The sequence below is a fragment of the Pipistrellus hanaki genome, assembly GCF_964339955.1.
Source record: "Pipistrellus hanaki genome assembly, contig: scaffold_41, whole genome shotgun sequence".
NCBI lineage: Eukaryota > Metazoa > Chordata > Mammalia > Chiroptera > Vespertilionidae > Pipistrellus > Pipistrellus hanaki.
This window is the reverse complement of record NW_028182292.1, coordinates 677033-692076: the sequence shown is the minus strand read 5'-3', so window position 1 is coordinate 692076 and position 15044 is coordinate 677033. Positions and strand designations below refer to the sequence as shown.

The 15044-nt window shown below is 62.7% G+C and overlaps 1 protein-coding gene across 4 annotated transcripts; it reads left to right on the top strand.

Annotated features, from left to right (window-relative positions):
* Positions 1 to 146: 146 nt before the first annotated feature.
* Positions 147 to 12062, top strand: LOC311616004 (zinc finger TRAF-type-containing protein 1). 4 transcript variants are annotated; one of them, XM_084907185.1, is made up of 5 exons: positions 615 to 841; positions 1016 to 1168; positions 8604 to 8842; positions 9435 to 9646; positions 11050 to 12062. In XM_084907185.1, the coding sequence occupies exons 1-5, from the start codon at positions 749 to 751 to the stop codon at positions 11439 to 11441; spliced, it is 1089 nt and encodes a 362-aa protein (XP_084763311.1). In that variant the 5' UTR covers positions 615 to 748; the 3' UTR covers positions 11442 to 12062. The 4 variants fall into 4 exon arrangements, with proteins under 4 accessions (XP_084763313.1, XP_084763312.1, XP_084763311.1 ...); XM_084907184.1 differs by lacking the exons at positions 615 to 841; positions 1016 to 1168 and adding an exon at positions 2681 to 3156; XM_084907187.1 differs by lacking the exons at positions 8604 to 8842; positions 9435 to 9646; positions 11050 to 12062 and adding an exon at positions 147 to 257 and having other exon boundaries at positions 555 to 841; positions 1016 to 1792.
* The last annotated feature ends 2982 nt before the right edge of the window (positions 12063 to 15044 follow it).

The window sequence follows — 15044 nt, the reverse complement described above, 5'->3', positions numbered from 1 at the left end:
CACCCATTATTTTCACCTATCATTCTAAGCCCCGCCCCCTCTCACAGCTCCACCCATTATTTTCAGCCCCACCCCCTCACAGCCCCGCTCCTCCCGGCCTTTCCCCTTATAGTCCCGCCCATCGAAGCCCCGCCCCTCTGCCACGCCCCTTACGGCCCCTTCCTCCGACTCTCCCTCCGCCGACCCGTTTGCGCTCCTAGACTGTCTCCTCGGCCCTGGCCTGGTCCCCGCCGCTCTAGCCTCCGCTCCTCTCGTTGGTTCGTGTCGGGCCGCACAGGAACGGCGGCGCCGTGCGCAGGTTCCGGCCTCCCGTGTGCCGCCGCGCTGGGGCTCCGCCGCTGGGCCTGGGCCGGCTCCGAGGGCCGGGGCTGTCGCTCCGCCCGGGTTGGGTTCCGGAGACGCCGCCTCCTCGAGCGCAGAGTCCAGGCCGTGGGCCTGCGCTCGTCCCGAGCGGTTGTCCCCCAGGCCTGAGGCCCCCATTCGGGTTCCAGGGCGCACACCCGCCCAATCTAGGCCCCCACCCCCAACCCCGTTTTCTTTTTCCGGCAAAATAGGTTTTCTTCCCCGGTGGTGTCCAGTGGCCTCGGAGTTGCAGGAACGTTCGGGTGAGCTTCTCCCAACATTTAGAAATGGGGCCCTGGAAACTGGGAGTCCTCGAGAGCGGCCCTTAGGGCTCCGGGGCGCCGGCCTCTGCGTTCCTTCCTAACTTTCCCAAGTGTCTCCTCCATTCCCCGCCGCCCGAGGCGCCATGGCACCCACGCTGTGGGGTGAGTGGAGCATGGCCTTGTCCCACCTGGCGCTGGGAGTGGTGTCTCTGCACGCAGCCCTGAGCACTGCCCAGGTGAGTACCCAGGGGCTGGGGAGGGAGTCGCCCTTTCCCGAGCCCCAAGGACTTGGCCAGTTCCTGGGCTCAGGGAGAGAGCGGTGAGAGGTGTTTGGAGTCCAGCTTTCGTGAGACCCCCGAAAGGAAAGTGCTGGCCTCTTTTCCCCACATCTCGCCTCCCTCTGTTGACAGGCCAGCCGAGGGGCTGCTGCTGGCTTCCTGCTCCAGGCCGTGGCTGCCGCCACCATGCTGGTTCCAGGGCTGGGCTCGGATGAAGATGGTCTTGCTGGAGCCTGGGTGGCCACTGTCATCGGCCTGCCCCTTCTGGCCTTCGACTTCCACTGGGTGAATGGGGACCGCTCCTCTGCAAACCTGCTCCTGGGAGGGGGCATGGTGCTGGCCGTGGCTGGCGACCACCTGGGAGTGGAGGGCCGTTCAGTGGCCGGTCAGGCGGTGGTGCTGGTGGTAGCGGTTACTATTCTCATTGTAGCCGTGTTCACAACCAACACTTACGGCATGTGGGGGGGCTTGATGCTGGGTGCTGCAGGCCTGCTGGGCCGGCTGGAGGAGGACAGGCTGCTGCTGCTGCCGAAGGAGGACGTCTGCCGCTGGGTCCTGGCCGCGGGCAGTTGGGCCTACCACCGGGCCTTGCACACTCAGCGCCTGCAGTGGGAGTGATGATTGGAGGCTGCTGGGCTGGGCGGGGCTTCTGCCCTGGTTACCACCGCGCCTCCGGGGGCCTCCTTCCCTAGAGACAGATCCTCCTTCCTCCCAAAGTGGCTTGCTGCAGGGTGACCTCTCGGGGGCAGAATCTGGGCACTGGTCCTCAGGTGGAGTGTGAGGACCCGCCTAGACCAGAATAAAGGGGATGGCGTCCAAGCACATGTGGGGCTCTGATTCTGAGAGGCTATGGTTGTGGATCCAGAGAGAGGCTTTGGTCTCCAATAAACCTTAGGGATTCTACAGGAATACGGAATCTGCCCATTCTTGAGAGGGTTTGACTTTTAAAGCTCCCATGTCAGCAACCGGATTCCAGGAGCAAAGGAAGGGGATGCACTGGAAGCAGCGTAGGGCCTCGCCCAGTCTGGGCTCCTGCTGGCACCTGGATGGAGAAGACATAATTCTGGGAGCCTGCTCTCCGGGGGCATGGTGGAGTTCTGAACACTTGCACAGCCTGGCAGGTGGGCCTCTGGGCAGTGACCATGTGGGCTGCTGGCCCGGGTGACGCACATTCCCTCCCAGGGCTGCCTGGACCTCTCCCTGTTTGTCCTCCAGCCTGTGCGAGGCAAGCCCTCGCTTTCCTCTGCGGACCCTCTGCAGCTCCCTCCCTCCCCCAGGGTTAGGAAACCAGATTGGGCAGAGCAGGGAGTCAGGTTCGGGTCTGGGGTGCTCCTTCTGGCAGTCCCCGCACTGGCTCCTGTGGACGCACTTTTGGTCCCGCACAGGAGGGCGAGGGGGGGCGTGGGATGTATCCATTCAGTGAGCAAGATCGAGGCCACGTAAGCTCGTGTATTGGGGGACAAAGGCGCAGGCACACCCCAACGTGAGGATCCCGGGTGACCAGCGGCGCCTGGGCCGCGCCTTGGAGCCACCCGGAGCGCGGCCGGTTCCCGGCGGCCCCAGGTGCGCCCTCCGCGGGCCGCCCTCGGCCCGCCCACTCTGCAGGGGCCGGCCCTCGCGCGCTCATTGGCTCTGCCCGCCGCACCGGCTAACCCCACGCCGAGCGTCCATTGGTCCGCGCATGTCACATGACCGAGAGACCCAGGGGGCGGTGGCGGCGGTGGGGGAAGGAGCGCGGAGCAAAAACAAAGATGGCGGCCGCTCCGGGGTCGGTGGCCGCGGCAGCTGCGGGGCGACGCGCGGGCCGGATCCACTGAGGCGGCGGCGCAGGGAGCGGGGCTGCAGGGTCGCGGCGGCGGCAGGGCGGCGGCGGCGCGCGGCGCCCTAACCTCCAGCCTCGGGAGCGCGCCCTCACCCGCCCGCCGGGCCGGCCGGCAGCGATGTCCGGCGCCGAGGAGGCCGGCGGAGGCGGTCCGGCTGCGGGGTCCGCCGGCGCCGTGCCGGTCGCGGCCGGGCCCGGGGCGGCCGCAGGGCAGGCGGCCGCTGCCGCGCTGGGCGAGGCGGCGGGGCCCGGGCTCCCGGACGAGGCGGGCCTGGCCGGCGCCCGGCAGCTGCAGGAGGCGGCGGGCGACCCCGACGCGCCGCCCAAGAAGCGGCTGCGGACGGCCGAGGCGGCCGAGGCGGCGGCGGGCAGCGGGAAGCTGGAGGAGCGGCTCTACTCGGTTCTGTGCTGCACCGTCTGCCTGGACCTGCCCAAGGCCTCCGTGTACCAGGTAGGGCCGCTGGCCCGACCCCGATCCGGCCAGGCCGGCGCCCCGGGCACCGCGGCTCCTCCTCCGAGGCCAGGCCCAGCGGTCGGGACTCCGGCGCCTGTTTGGAAGCTTCTCCTCCTCTTCCTCTTTCCAGGATTTTATTTCCTGCTCGAACCCCTTCTTGTTCCGATCCCCCTGGTTTCCCGGCCTGGACCTTCCTCCCACCTCCATGTGTCTTTCCCCTGCTGCCCCCCCGCCCTCCGCAGCCCCCCAAGCTGACCCCAGAGAAAGCGGGTGACAGATCCCCCGCCCTAGCTTGCTCCCCGCATTGCTGAGCTGCTGGACTCGGGGAGCTCCTCTATTTCAGCAGCCACCTCCCCCAAACCTGCCCTCAGGCACCCCTTCTTCCTCCTGAGAGGAAGAACCCCCTCATCCTCCTTTTTTCTGGAAAAATACTGAGAAGAGAGGGGATGCCTCTTCTCCCTCCCCCATTTCTTTCCCGCATTCCGGTCTGAATGAAGCACCTACATCCAGCGCCAGAGTCCGGGTCCCTTCCTAGTCTGACCCGGGGTCCCTAGAACATGCTGTGCCCGGGTGACTCCCAGCCCCGCCTGCCTCTCCCAGACCTGGTTTCCCAGGCTACGGCGCTCTAGGAGGTCTGTCCACGCTCTGCTGGTGCCTGTTTTCCCACTTCTTAGCCGGTTCGGGGCAGTTCTGGAGGGTACCTGGCCCAGGTGGGTCTGAAGAAGGTACCGTTAGCACAGGGACCACAGGCTGGCTCCAGAGTTAGTGTGCAGTGCCTGTCTCTGTCTCTCCACCTCAAGCCCTTCACACACACACACACACACACACACACACCCCTCCACCCCTGTCTGTTCCAGTCCCAGCACCCCACTGAGGGATGAAGAGGTCCTTGTCACTCGTCAGCACTACAGGAGTTGGGCTTCTCTCAGACCGGGGTCTGGGGGAGACGGCCGTTGTTGTAATGAGTAGTTTGGGGCTGGGCTGGTTTACCATTTCCAACCTCAGGGTCTCGCACCTCCTTTCTGCTGTTCCTGCGTGTGGTTGCTTAGGAGGCCCCTGGGGTGCCGGACAGGAAGTGGGCAGAGTTCTCAGCCTCCCTCCTTGGTTTTGGGGAGATCCTGGCCCGAGGCCCTGGTCAGGGACACTGCAGGCCTTGGGCCTGGCACTAGTGGGGGGCGGTTCTCATAACCCCGCAGCCTGGGGATGCACCTCCAGACTTGTCCTCTCTCAGCCCCCTCCTTGCCCAGGACCTTTGGTCCTCCCAGGTGGGAGAACTTCCGTGGGCCTTGAGTGACAGCCCAGGAAGCCAAGCCAATGGTATGGGGCCCCAGGGAAATTTGAGGTTCTCCTCACCCCACCCCACCCTCCAGTGAGTGGGCTGAAGCTGGACCTGGCACGATGGCTCCTAGTCCACTTACCACGGAGAGCTGAGCTCTGCTGTGGCCAGAGCTGCTGGTGACCAGGCCTCTGAGCCTGGCTGGTTCAAACCGGCCCGCACTGTGCTGGAGCCGAGTAGCTGTGAGGCAGAAAGGCGCAGGGGCATCACTGACCATGGCCCTCCTCACGGCCGATGGCTCTACTCACGGCTTCCCTGAGAAATGTCTGCAGCAGGGAGAGCCCGACGCCGAGCCCCGTGCAAGCCCATCCTCCAGCGGCAGACACCTGGGCCTGGTGGGATGCTTTCCTTCTTGCCTCGAGGCAGGAGAAAGCCAGCACATGGGTCAGAGAGAGCCCTTGGCACTGTAAGGGCTGACCGGAGCCCTACCCCGTCAGAACTCGCTTTGGGTGCTGGAGGATCTGCCATGGGACGGGGCGCCTGGCCAGGGTGCCCAGCAGGGCTCGGGCCGGAACCAGGTGGGAGGGGCCGGAGAGCTGGGGGAAGGAGGGAAGGTTTATGGTGACTTGCTGCTGTGTGGTGTCGCATTTCACCCATAGTGACCCTGGATGGGGGCATTGAGGGCAGGAGCCCAGACAAACCTGGTTGGCACCAAAGCTGAGTGCTCTTGGGAGGATCTGGGTTCCACATGCTGCCTGGAAACACGGGGCCCAGAGCCTTCTGCACGTCCCGGGTCATGCCCACTACTGGCCACCACCTGTGGGACTAGGCTCAGCCCTTCCCCTCTGCAGGCCTCCTTTGGGGAGCAGTGTTGGGCTGGTTTGGGCAACATTTCCCTGACCCCATCTGGACCCAGGCTCAGGGTGGGCAGCAGCCATCCTGTGCCTCTGAGAGCTATCTCAGCTGGTGTCTGCTGCTCCTGGCACTGGCTGTGAGGACACTCCATGGGCCTGGAGTCACTGAGTGCTTGGTCCCTCGAGAGCTGCTCTCTGGCCACCAGACCCCACCTCCATCTCCCCAGGGAAGCCTTAGTGATGGTCGGGGCTCGCCTTGTGGGTGATGGGCCCATCACCTGCTCTCAAGTCTGAACCTCAGCCCTGCAGGCGGCTCTCCTGGCACATCGTGGCACACGCCTGGGTCTGGCACTTGCTCAGGACTCGGCCACGAACAGCACTGAGGCCAGTGGGTCTCATCGAGGCCTGCGTCAGGTCAGGTCAGTGCAGAGCAGGTACAGCAGGTGCTGGCTTTCATGTTCTTTGTGTGGGTGTCCTTAATGACTGGCCTGACAAGGTATGCAGCCTAAGAGGGCACCGCGATAGGCCCATGGGTGGGGCAGAAGGGCCGCGTCTGCTCTGGATGCAGCGTGTGGTCACAGCCCCTTTGCCAGAGTCACCTTCTCTGGGACAAACAGCTTCGGTGCCTGGAGTGTGGAGCCATGGCCTGATCCCTCCCTCCCTCCCTTCCTCCCTCCCTCCCTCTCTCCCAGGCTCTCCCCTGCCCTTCACACGAGGCCCAGTGCATCCCCACCCGGTTCTGACATTAGCTGAGGCCTTGAGCCATGGAGTGTGCCTGGAGGGAGGGGCCACACAGCTCTTTCACTCCTCACTGGTGCTCAGCCAGAAAAGCTCCCTGTGACCCTCATCGGGAGAAGGTGCTTCTGGGAGGTGGTCCTAACTGGCCTCTGACCCCTGTGCCTACCGCTCCTGGCCTCAGACCCAGGCCTGCTCCTCCAGCCTGTTCCTCCTGGGTCCCTTCCACCTGGTGCCCTCCTGCTTGTCCTCACAGGCCCTGCTGTGCCTCCTCAAGGCCTCCTGTCACTGCCCGAGCTCAGCTCAGGCCCTGGCACAAGGGGCCTTTTACCGGCTTGGTAAAGGGCTCAGGAAGCAGGCCGGTGGGTGTGGCACAGGCATTGGGGACCTTCACGGACACCTTCATAGCAGCTGTCTGCAGGCCTGGGCTGTAGGCACTGTCCCAAGTAAGTCCAGGTGGGTTTGTCCTCCTCCAAGGCCTGGGGTCCTCCTCCCCGCTCTCGGGCTGTGGCTGGGTAGTGCTTTTGGGGAGACAGGTAGAGAGCAGAGTTTTAAATGTATCTGCTGAGGTGTCCACAGCCAGGACCGAGAGGGTTCTGGACTGGCTAGATGCAAAGCTGTTGGTGTGGTTTGTCCTGTGCGTTACCTTGTTGTCCGGGCAGCACCTAGTTCTGAATAATGAGCCTGACTCAGTCGGAGTGACAGGTTCCCACCTGAGTCCTGGCTCTCGGGTGGTGACGTCAGGAGCCAGGGCCCAGGACTGCAGACTGAAGTGAGGCTTGCACGGAAGCAGCCGGGTGCCTGTGGAGCTGCAGTCCCTCCCACGCACCTTGATCAAAGAGTGGAGAACACTGGGCGGAGATGTGGGATATGTGGTGCCCACGGCCCTGCTGAGCCTGGTGAGGGGGGCCTCCCGTGGCCTGAATGGCCTTTGTGGGTTTGGTGCCCCAGCTGTGGCTGCTCAGCAGGAGGCGTCCAGATCTAGAGTGGCACGTGCCCAGGCCCAGGGGTATCCCATATTGGTGTCCTATGAGCCTTCCTGAGCCAGCTGCTCCGGATCTTGGCCTGAAGTTTCCTCCCGTTGCCAAGTGGTGAGTCGGCTGTGTCGCTTTCCTCCTTCTTCCCGAGGCTTTGGCAACATCGGGCTCTGTTGGCTCAGGTCCTTGGCGAGAAGAGTGTGATGTGGGTCCTTGGTCTACGCCTCCTAGGTGGTGGCAGGGGCCTGTGGCATGTGTCTCCTACTGACCCCTAGGGGTGGGAAGGACAGACTGCTTCTCCACCCTGCTCCTCCTCACCACTCCTGGGACCAGCTGTGTGTCCAGAGCTGGAGCGGCTTATCCCCTGCCAGATCTGTCCTCCAAGACTGAGCCAGCCAGCTCCCCACCATTTGCACCGACTTAGAAATTGAGGTTTGCGTGCAGATAGTCTGTGAAGTTTGTGTGGGCATGGATTCTGTTTGCACCAAGAGAACAGTCAGCATGAGTCTTTTTTTTTTTAATCTATTGATTGATTTTAGGGAGAGAGAGAGAAGCATCGATTTGCTGTTCCACTTGTTTATGCATTCATTGGTTGGTTCTTACATGTGCCCTGACCCGAGATTGAACCTGCAAACTTGGTATATCAGGACCACACTCTGACCGATTGACCTACCTAGCCAGGCTCAGCTCAGCTCAGCTCTTTATTCTTGCACCTGTGTGGCTCCTGTGTGTGTCTCTCCTCCCCAACACTGAGCCTGTGGGGGCCTGGCCCATGGTCCACCGTGCCTGGTCTCGGCACCACGTGGGTGCTCAGGGGTGTGTGGAGCTAGTGAGAGACCCACGGAGTTGAGCTAGCAGCCTCTGTCCACAGGCTCAGGGCCTCGGTGGGAGTGGTGGTTGCTGATAGGCAATCTCTTGGCCTCAGATCTTCAGGTTCAGCAAAGGAGAGGGGCCTGGCTCTTACCCATGGCAGCAACATGTCCCCCTACCCATTCCCCCTACCCATTTCCTCCCTCTGGCATGCACTGTCTGTGTGCCCTTGTCCCAGGCCAGCTCAGCCTCCTCACCTCCCCCCACAGCTTTTTGCCACCAGGTCTTGGGAAGGCACCTGCAGGTAGCCACCATCACTGTGCCCATCAAGGAGGCAGAGGGGAAGGGACCAGGTCCCAGCCCCAGCATGAGGTGGCCCTTCTGAAGGCCAGCGAGAGGCGCACCTGCCTCGGCACAGCAACGGCATCGGCTGCCACGCTCCACCAGGCGTCTGAGTTCCTGTAGGTGCCCAAACCGGGGACCTCAGGACTGTCCCCGCTCCTGTTATGGGAAAGGCCAGGCTCCCCGCCAGCAGGCCTGCCTCGGTGATGAGCCTGAACCTCCACGAGCTGACACAGGCCAACCTGGAGGCCGGCTCATAAGGAGCTGGCGGGCCGTGTCTCAGCAGGGCTCCCGGAAAGAGGCCTGACCCTACCAAGCAGTGTCCCTGTGGGGGCTGAGCACCAATGGAGCTGGCGGGCAGCGTGTGTGTGTGTGTGTGTGTGTGTGTGTACATGTGTGTACGTGCGAGGCCACAGGTCTGTGAGCTCATCTCCCTTTCCTTCTTCGCAGTGTACTAACGGTCACTTGATGTGCGCTGGCTGTTTTATCCACCTACTAGCAGATGCCCGGCTGAAGGAGGAGCAGGCCACGTGCCCCAACTGTCGTTGTGAGATCAGTAAGAGCCTCTGCTGCCGCAACCTGGCTGTGGAGAAGGCCGTGAGCGAGCTGCCCTCCGAGTGTGGCTTCTGCCTGCGCCAGTTTCCCCGCTCTCTCCTGGAGAGGCACCAGAAGGAGGAGTGCCAAGACAGGTAACCGCCCACCTGCAGGCCGCCTGGGGCAGGCAAGGCCTCAGCGTGCACCGTGCTCTGGCTGGTGCCTGTTGCCCAGGCCTTGTGCTCTGCCCTCGGGGGGCTGGGCCAGGTGAAGCTGCTCAGGGTCCAGAGGGCGGGGGCTGGGATCTGTACGCAGTGGCTGTCTGGACGTCACCCTGGTTCTCTCGGGTGCTCTGGGTGTGAGATGGCCTCTTAGAGGCTGTCCTTGGCATCCCTGGGCCCAGGAGAGAGTGGCCAGCTCAGGAGCGCGGGGGTCTCGGTGTGAGGCACCCCAGCCCAGTCCTGGCCACTCCCCATTCCCCAGCAGCTGGGGCCTGGCCAGGAGCATCGCTTGGAGTGAAGCTGTACCGGGTCCGGAATAGTAGTCGGCAGCCACTGTTTCCAGGACGGAGACCCCACAACCGTGGGTGTGAGTGGCTTGTGCTCACACAGCTCCTTCTCTCCGTCTCACACTGTCCTCTTCCTGGGTGGCAACACCCACTGAGTGTGTGCTTCAGGGAGCGGCTTGTGTGCGGCTGAATGGAGACCTGAGGCATAGGCCTTGACCACGGTGCCCCCTCGCCCCCAGGGTGACCCAGTGCAAGTACAAGCGAATTGGCTGCCCGTGGCACGGCCCCTTCCATGAGCTGACTGTGCACGAGGCCGCCTGTGCCCATCCCACCAAGACGGGCAATGAGCTGATGGAGATCCTGGATGAGATGGACCAGAGCCACCGCAAGGAGATGCAGCTCTACAACAGCATCTTTAGCCTGCTGAGCTTTGAGAAGATCGGCTACACAGGTGAGGCGTCCGCCACCCCCGCGGGCCACAGAGCCTGGGGCTGGCGGCTGGGAGCCTGGGAGCACCGGGCTCTGGGCAGTGGGCACAGGCTGAGCCGGGCGGCTGGGCTCTGCACAAGCTCCTGTTGCGTGCAGAACACCTGGGGGAGAAGATGGACCAGAGGCTGAGCAGGGGAGGGGCGGGCCGGACCTCAGGGCACCTGCATGGCTCTCACAGGCCCCTCCCACCCGTCGTCCCCACCCTGGCCCTACCACCTCAGCAGGTGGGGTCCTCGCTGTGTGGGGGATGGGTGGGGATGGCTCGGGGCCCTGGAACTGGTGGCATGCCTCGCAGACCGGGGCCAGAAGAACTCTCGTCACGTTGGGTCCTGCATGTGGGTGTGAGGCTGCAGTGGCCACAAAGCTTCCGAAGCCACAAGAAGATGCTCAGGGCCAGGGCTGCAGAACAAGCTGAGGGTGCCCAGCTCAAAGTGCAGAGCTGGAATGGACTCCCAGGGACAGGCAGGCTGGACCGCACTCAGCCCACTGGACCTCCTGGGCTCTCCTGGTCACTGCCTTCGGACATGCTGGCAACAGGAGCCAGGCCAGAGCCTGGTCTAGACACAGAACAGCCAGAAGCACCTGCTGATGCTGGGGCCGCTCAGGGAGACTCCAGCCTCTACGGCCCAGCCCATGCCGAGGGCCAGCTCAAAGCACCAAGGGCGGTCACTGTGCTGCCTGGACTGGGCCTGGCTCAGTGTGGGCCTGCACGGCGAGAGGCTGAGGGCCTGGGGCCGGTTAGTTGCAGCCTCAGTCTCCCGGTGGGCACCACGGCACAAAGAGCCCAGGCCAGCCCTCGGTATCCGGGCAGGCCAAGGCGTCGTGACGTGGGCGGAGGCAGGGCAGGGAGCCCATCCGCTCAGGAAGGACTGGCCGCCTCTGGAGGGACAAGCCGGCCTTGGGCACGTGCTGTGCTGAGGACTGGACAGCAGAGCACAGCAGTGGGCCGCATGCCCGCGCCCGACTCTGGCCAGGTGCCACTTACTGGCCTGCCTGCCGGCTTCCTGGCAGCTCTGTATGGAACCAATAAAGTGCACTGTTCTCAGAACTGCATCCTGTCTGTGTGTCTGCTTACCATGGCCCTGGGGTGGGCGGGGCCAGGAGGGAGGCCAGGGGGCGGGCTGGCCATCACCTCACTGCCTCCGGACTCCTGCCGCTAACCCGTGTCACTTCTCTCCCCAAAGCTTGTGTGCCTCCATTTGCCATAATTGCCTTTGATTTGCCTTTGACAAGTAGAGCACCCGTGTCCTCCTGGTAAGTTGCCTTCCTCCCTGGCTGAGCCTGTGTCCTCGGCTGGCGGAAGGCACCGCTGCCAGCCCGGCCCACCCTGACTGCCGGCTCTGTCCCGCCTGTCTGTCTCCACAGAGGTCCAGTTCCGGCCGTACCGCACGGACGACTTCATCACGCGCCTGTACTACGAGACGCCACGGTTCACGGTGCTGAACCAGACGTGGGTCCTGAAGGCGCGCGTGAACGACTCGGAGCGCAACCCCAACCTGTCCTGCAAGCGCACGCTGTCCTTCCAGCTGCTGCTCAAGAGCAAGGTCACGGCGCCCCTGGAGTGCTCCTTCCTGCTGCTCAAGGGCCCCTACGACGACGTCAAGATCAGCCCCGTCATCTACCACTTCGTCTTCACCAACGAGAGCAACGAGACGGACTACGTGCCCCTGCCCATCGTGGACTCCGTGGAGTGCAACAAGCTGCTGGCCGCCAAGAACATCAACCTGCGGCTCTTCCTCTTCCAGATCCAGAAGTAGGCGCCGCTGCGCTGCCCACACCTGCCTGGCCGCAGCTTTGCAGTGCTGTCTGACCATCTCGGCAGAGGAGGAACAGGCGAGAACACGGGAAAGTCTGCATGCGTGTGCGAAGGTGTGAGCGCTCACCACCCGGCCGTCCACCTGCCTCCCTGTCCAGGGCACGGAGGCTGGTCCAGGGACCCCGCAAGGCGAGCTCAGCAGACCTGCCGGCCTCTGCCGCCCGGCGAAGTGTCCGCCTGCCCCGGGCCGCACACAGCTCCTGGGCCGGCTCCGGCGCTGGCTTCAGACAGCGTATCTGATTGCAATTAAAAAGGCACCTTGTTTCCTACTTGCTGTTTTGTTCAAGGGTAAGGCGTGGCTGTGATTGGACAGTGGGGAAACTTTGGTGGCCTGGGAGTCAGAGCCGCTCATCCCTCAGTGTGCCCCTAGGAGACCCTCGGAGATGCTGCTTCCTCTGCCATAGGCCCAGCAGGGGAGTGGACAGGGGCAGGGGCCTCCCAACAGCCTCCGCACACCCCCAGCCACCCCAGGGAGGCAGGACTGGCCACCTGGGCTCGCGGACGTTTCGGAATGCAGGGTGAAATTCTGTCTCTTCCCAGGAAATAAATGAAATTCTCCCAGGCTCCTCTGTAAGTTATGCAAATTAGCTAGAGAGAATCTCTGCTCTGTATTCAGCAGTGAGGGCACAACACCCTAAGCTGGAGGAAAGCTCGGGAGCCACTGGTGGTGGCGGAGCCTGGCTGGTGAGGGTCAGGTAAGCAGCTGCCCCCATGGGCTCGGGACCAGCTGCTGGTCTTGCGTCTGGGACCCCCCCGTGGAGGTCAGCGCCTGGGCAGCATAGCTTCTCCCCTCTCCCCCGGAAACACACACACCCAGGCCCCACGACCCTGCAGCCCAGCCCCAGGGAGCATGCCCGGAGTGTGGGCCTCAGGGTAAAGCAGCCCTGTCTGGAGGACCTGGGACCCTCACAGCTACTGGAGAGCCTCCCCCCCCCGCCCGCCTTTGCTAAGGAGACACAGCTTTTCATTGCTTCAATACCAAAGAACTGTTTCCTTTGCCCCCGGCCAGGCCCACCCTGTGCCTCGGAGCAGTCCTGTCACTCTGACCCCGCAGGGCTCGGTGGGCAGTGCAGCCACAGCTTGGCCTCTCTCTCAGGCTCCTCCCACTCCTGGCCCTCCACTTGGTTCTCCTGCCAGGCTGGCTCCCCAAGCTACTCTGAGGAAACTATTTGGCTTCCTGCTCCAGCCCAGGGCATGGGGTTTTGGGGATCACTCGTCTGCAGATGCCTGGCACTGTGGGGACCAGGAGGCACTCTACAAAGGACCCCACTGCAGTCCCTCTACCCGCTTCGATCTCAACTTGAACACACCCTGGGGTGAGTCCCACTGAGCTCGACTGCCCCCCCCCCCCCATGGGCGAGAAGGAGAGAAGGAGACACTGAGGTAGATGCATGTCAGGTGTCCTGAGTAGGAGACTGTGCTGTGTCACTGCATCTCGGCCTCTTTTGGGGACCGACACCCTCTCTTAGTTTCTGGATTTCCGAATGATGGTGGTGTGAGGGCATCCAGGCTGGGATGGAACCTCCCAGTTGTGCCAGGTGGCTTGTGTGAGATGGAGTCGACCAGGGCAGCCCCAGTGGCTCTCCTGGGGACAGGGTGGCATGGGGGGGCAGGCTTCAGTGTGCAGGTGAAGGAAGGTATGTGGCTGCCTGGGACCAACAGCCTTGTGTGTGTGGCAGGAGGGTCCGCCCCACGTGAGGGCTTACAGCCCCCATTGCCCGCAGTCAGGGGTGGGTGAGGGTGTGGGACTGCACCCAGGGCCCTCCCTGCAGGAGTTACAGGTGTGTCTGGGCTGCCCAAGAGGACTGCTAACACATCCCAGCCCTGTGATGTGCAGCCAGGGGCAGCCAGGAACCCTGGTGAATTTCAGCTCCCATGGGGTTGCCACGAACCTGTGGCATCATCTGTCTGGGCCACTGACTTACAGAGACACCAGTGGTCTGTCTCCAGGACACCCTGCCATCTTGGCATACTGACCTGAGTGGGCGGAGGTGCCACTTCTGCGGCTGTGGGGGCAGCCGGGCAGCGCAGACCCAGCTGCCTGCCCCTCAACCCCACTCCCTGCGAGCACTCCATTCTCAGTTCACCCAAAGCGAGACATTGCAAAAATAATAAAGGTAATTTTTTAAAGAGTGGCGTGAGAGGCGTTTTTACCACTGTTGGAAATGACGTACCTGTCACTTTTGTGGTCTGCGTTTTCTTTGGATATTTTCTGTATGTAACTATAGTTTTAAAAAAATTCCAAACCATGTTTTGTCTGTGTTTCTTTACGAGAAGACAGCCTGGGCTCGGCTAGTCTCCCAGCCAGGGCTCAGCCTCCGTGCCTGCTGGCTGCCAGCCTCCGTGCCCGCTGGCCTCCCCACCTCAAGCCTCCAGCCCCTGCTCAGCACTACCTTGTATGTGCATATCCCTGTCTGATCTGTGGGGAAACTGAGGCATGGAGTAGCTGGGTCCTCTGAGGGGTAATCGGGCCCCCAGACCCTGGGCTGCCTTGAGAATGCTGGTGTTGCAGGGGGTGCCCAGTCACCATCTTTCCAGAAGCTCTGCCCATTCAGCCAAGCCAGTCCACTTCCTGGTATTGCTCCCCTGTCACCAGGCCTGCCTGGGTTCCCAGTGGAGCACTGCACTCTGCAGAAGAGGAGGAGGGTCTCAGGTCTAACTTCCTGCCTCTGGCAGCTCCTCAAGCTTGGCCTCGCCCCCCCACCCCTGTGGCATGGGCAGTAGCCCAGGGTAGCCTTTCTTGGACCTAAGAACCCATCTGCCCTCCACATCCCTCCCTCCTTAACAGACGTCCTCCATCCACTGGGCGAGGCTTTACCCCACTGGGAGTCTTCTGATTTCCATAGGGAGGAAACACCCACCCCTGCCTGTGTGGCTCAGATGGTTGGGGTCATCCTGTGCACCAGGAGGTTGCCAGTTGTATTCCTGGTCAGGGCACATGCTAGGGATATGGGGTTGCAGGCTTGATCCCCCGTAAGAGGCATGCAGGAGGCAGGTGATCAATGTTCTCTCTCACATTGATGTTTCTCTCTAAAAACCAAAATATTTTTTATTTTTAAAAATATATATTTTATTGATTTTTTACAGAGAGGAAGGGAGAGAGAGTTAGAAACATCGATGAGAGCAAAACATAGATCAGCTGCCTCCTGTATACCCCCCACTGGGGATGTGCCTGCAACCAAGGTACATGCCCTTGACTGGAATTGAACCTGGGACCCTTCATTCCACAGGCGACGCTCTTCCACTGAGCCAAACCGGTTTTGGCAAAATATTTTTTTAAACAATAAAATAAACACGTCCATCTCCCACTCCTTTCTTTCATGCCTCCTCTGGGGCCTCTGGGACGCCATCCATGGCACCCGGTGCCCTGGGCATGCCAGGTGGCAGGGACTGAGCCCCGGGCGTGGCAGGTGCTGGACTCTCCCAGGGTGGGGCCGGGGCAGGTGATCAGAGCCTGGGCCTGGACGCCCCAAGCCCACGGGGTGCAGGCGTGCGCAGAGCTCCGCAGGAGCAGCCAGCACGGCGCTGGGGCAAGTGCCACTCT

Coding starts and splice junctions, on each gene's coding strand:
- LOC311616004 (XM_084907184.1), top strand. CDS start 2,824: ATGTCCGGCGCCGAGGAGGCCGGCGGAGGCGGTCCGGCTGCGGGGTCC. Junction 3,157..8,603: donor CCAAGGCCTCCGTGTACCAG/GTAGGGCCGCTG, acceptor CCTTCTTCGCAG/TGTACTAACGGTCACTTGAT. Junction 8,843..9,434: donor AAGGAGGAGTGCCAAGACAG/GTAACCGCCCAC, acceptor CCTCGCCCCCAG/GGTGACCCAGTGCAAGTACA.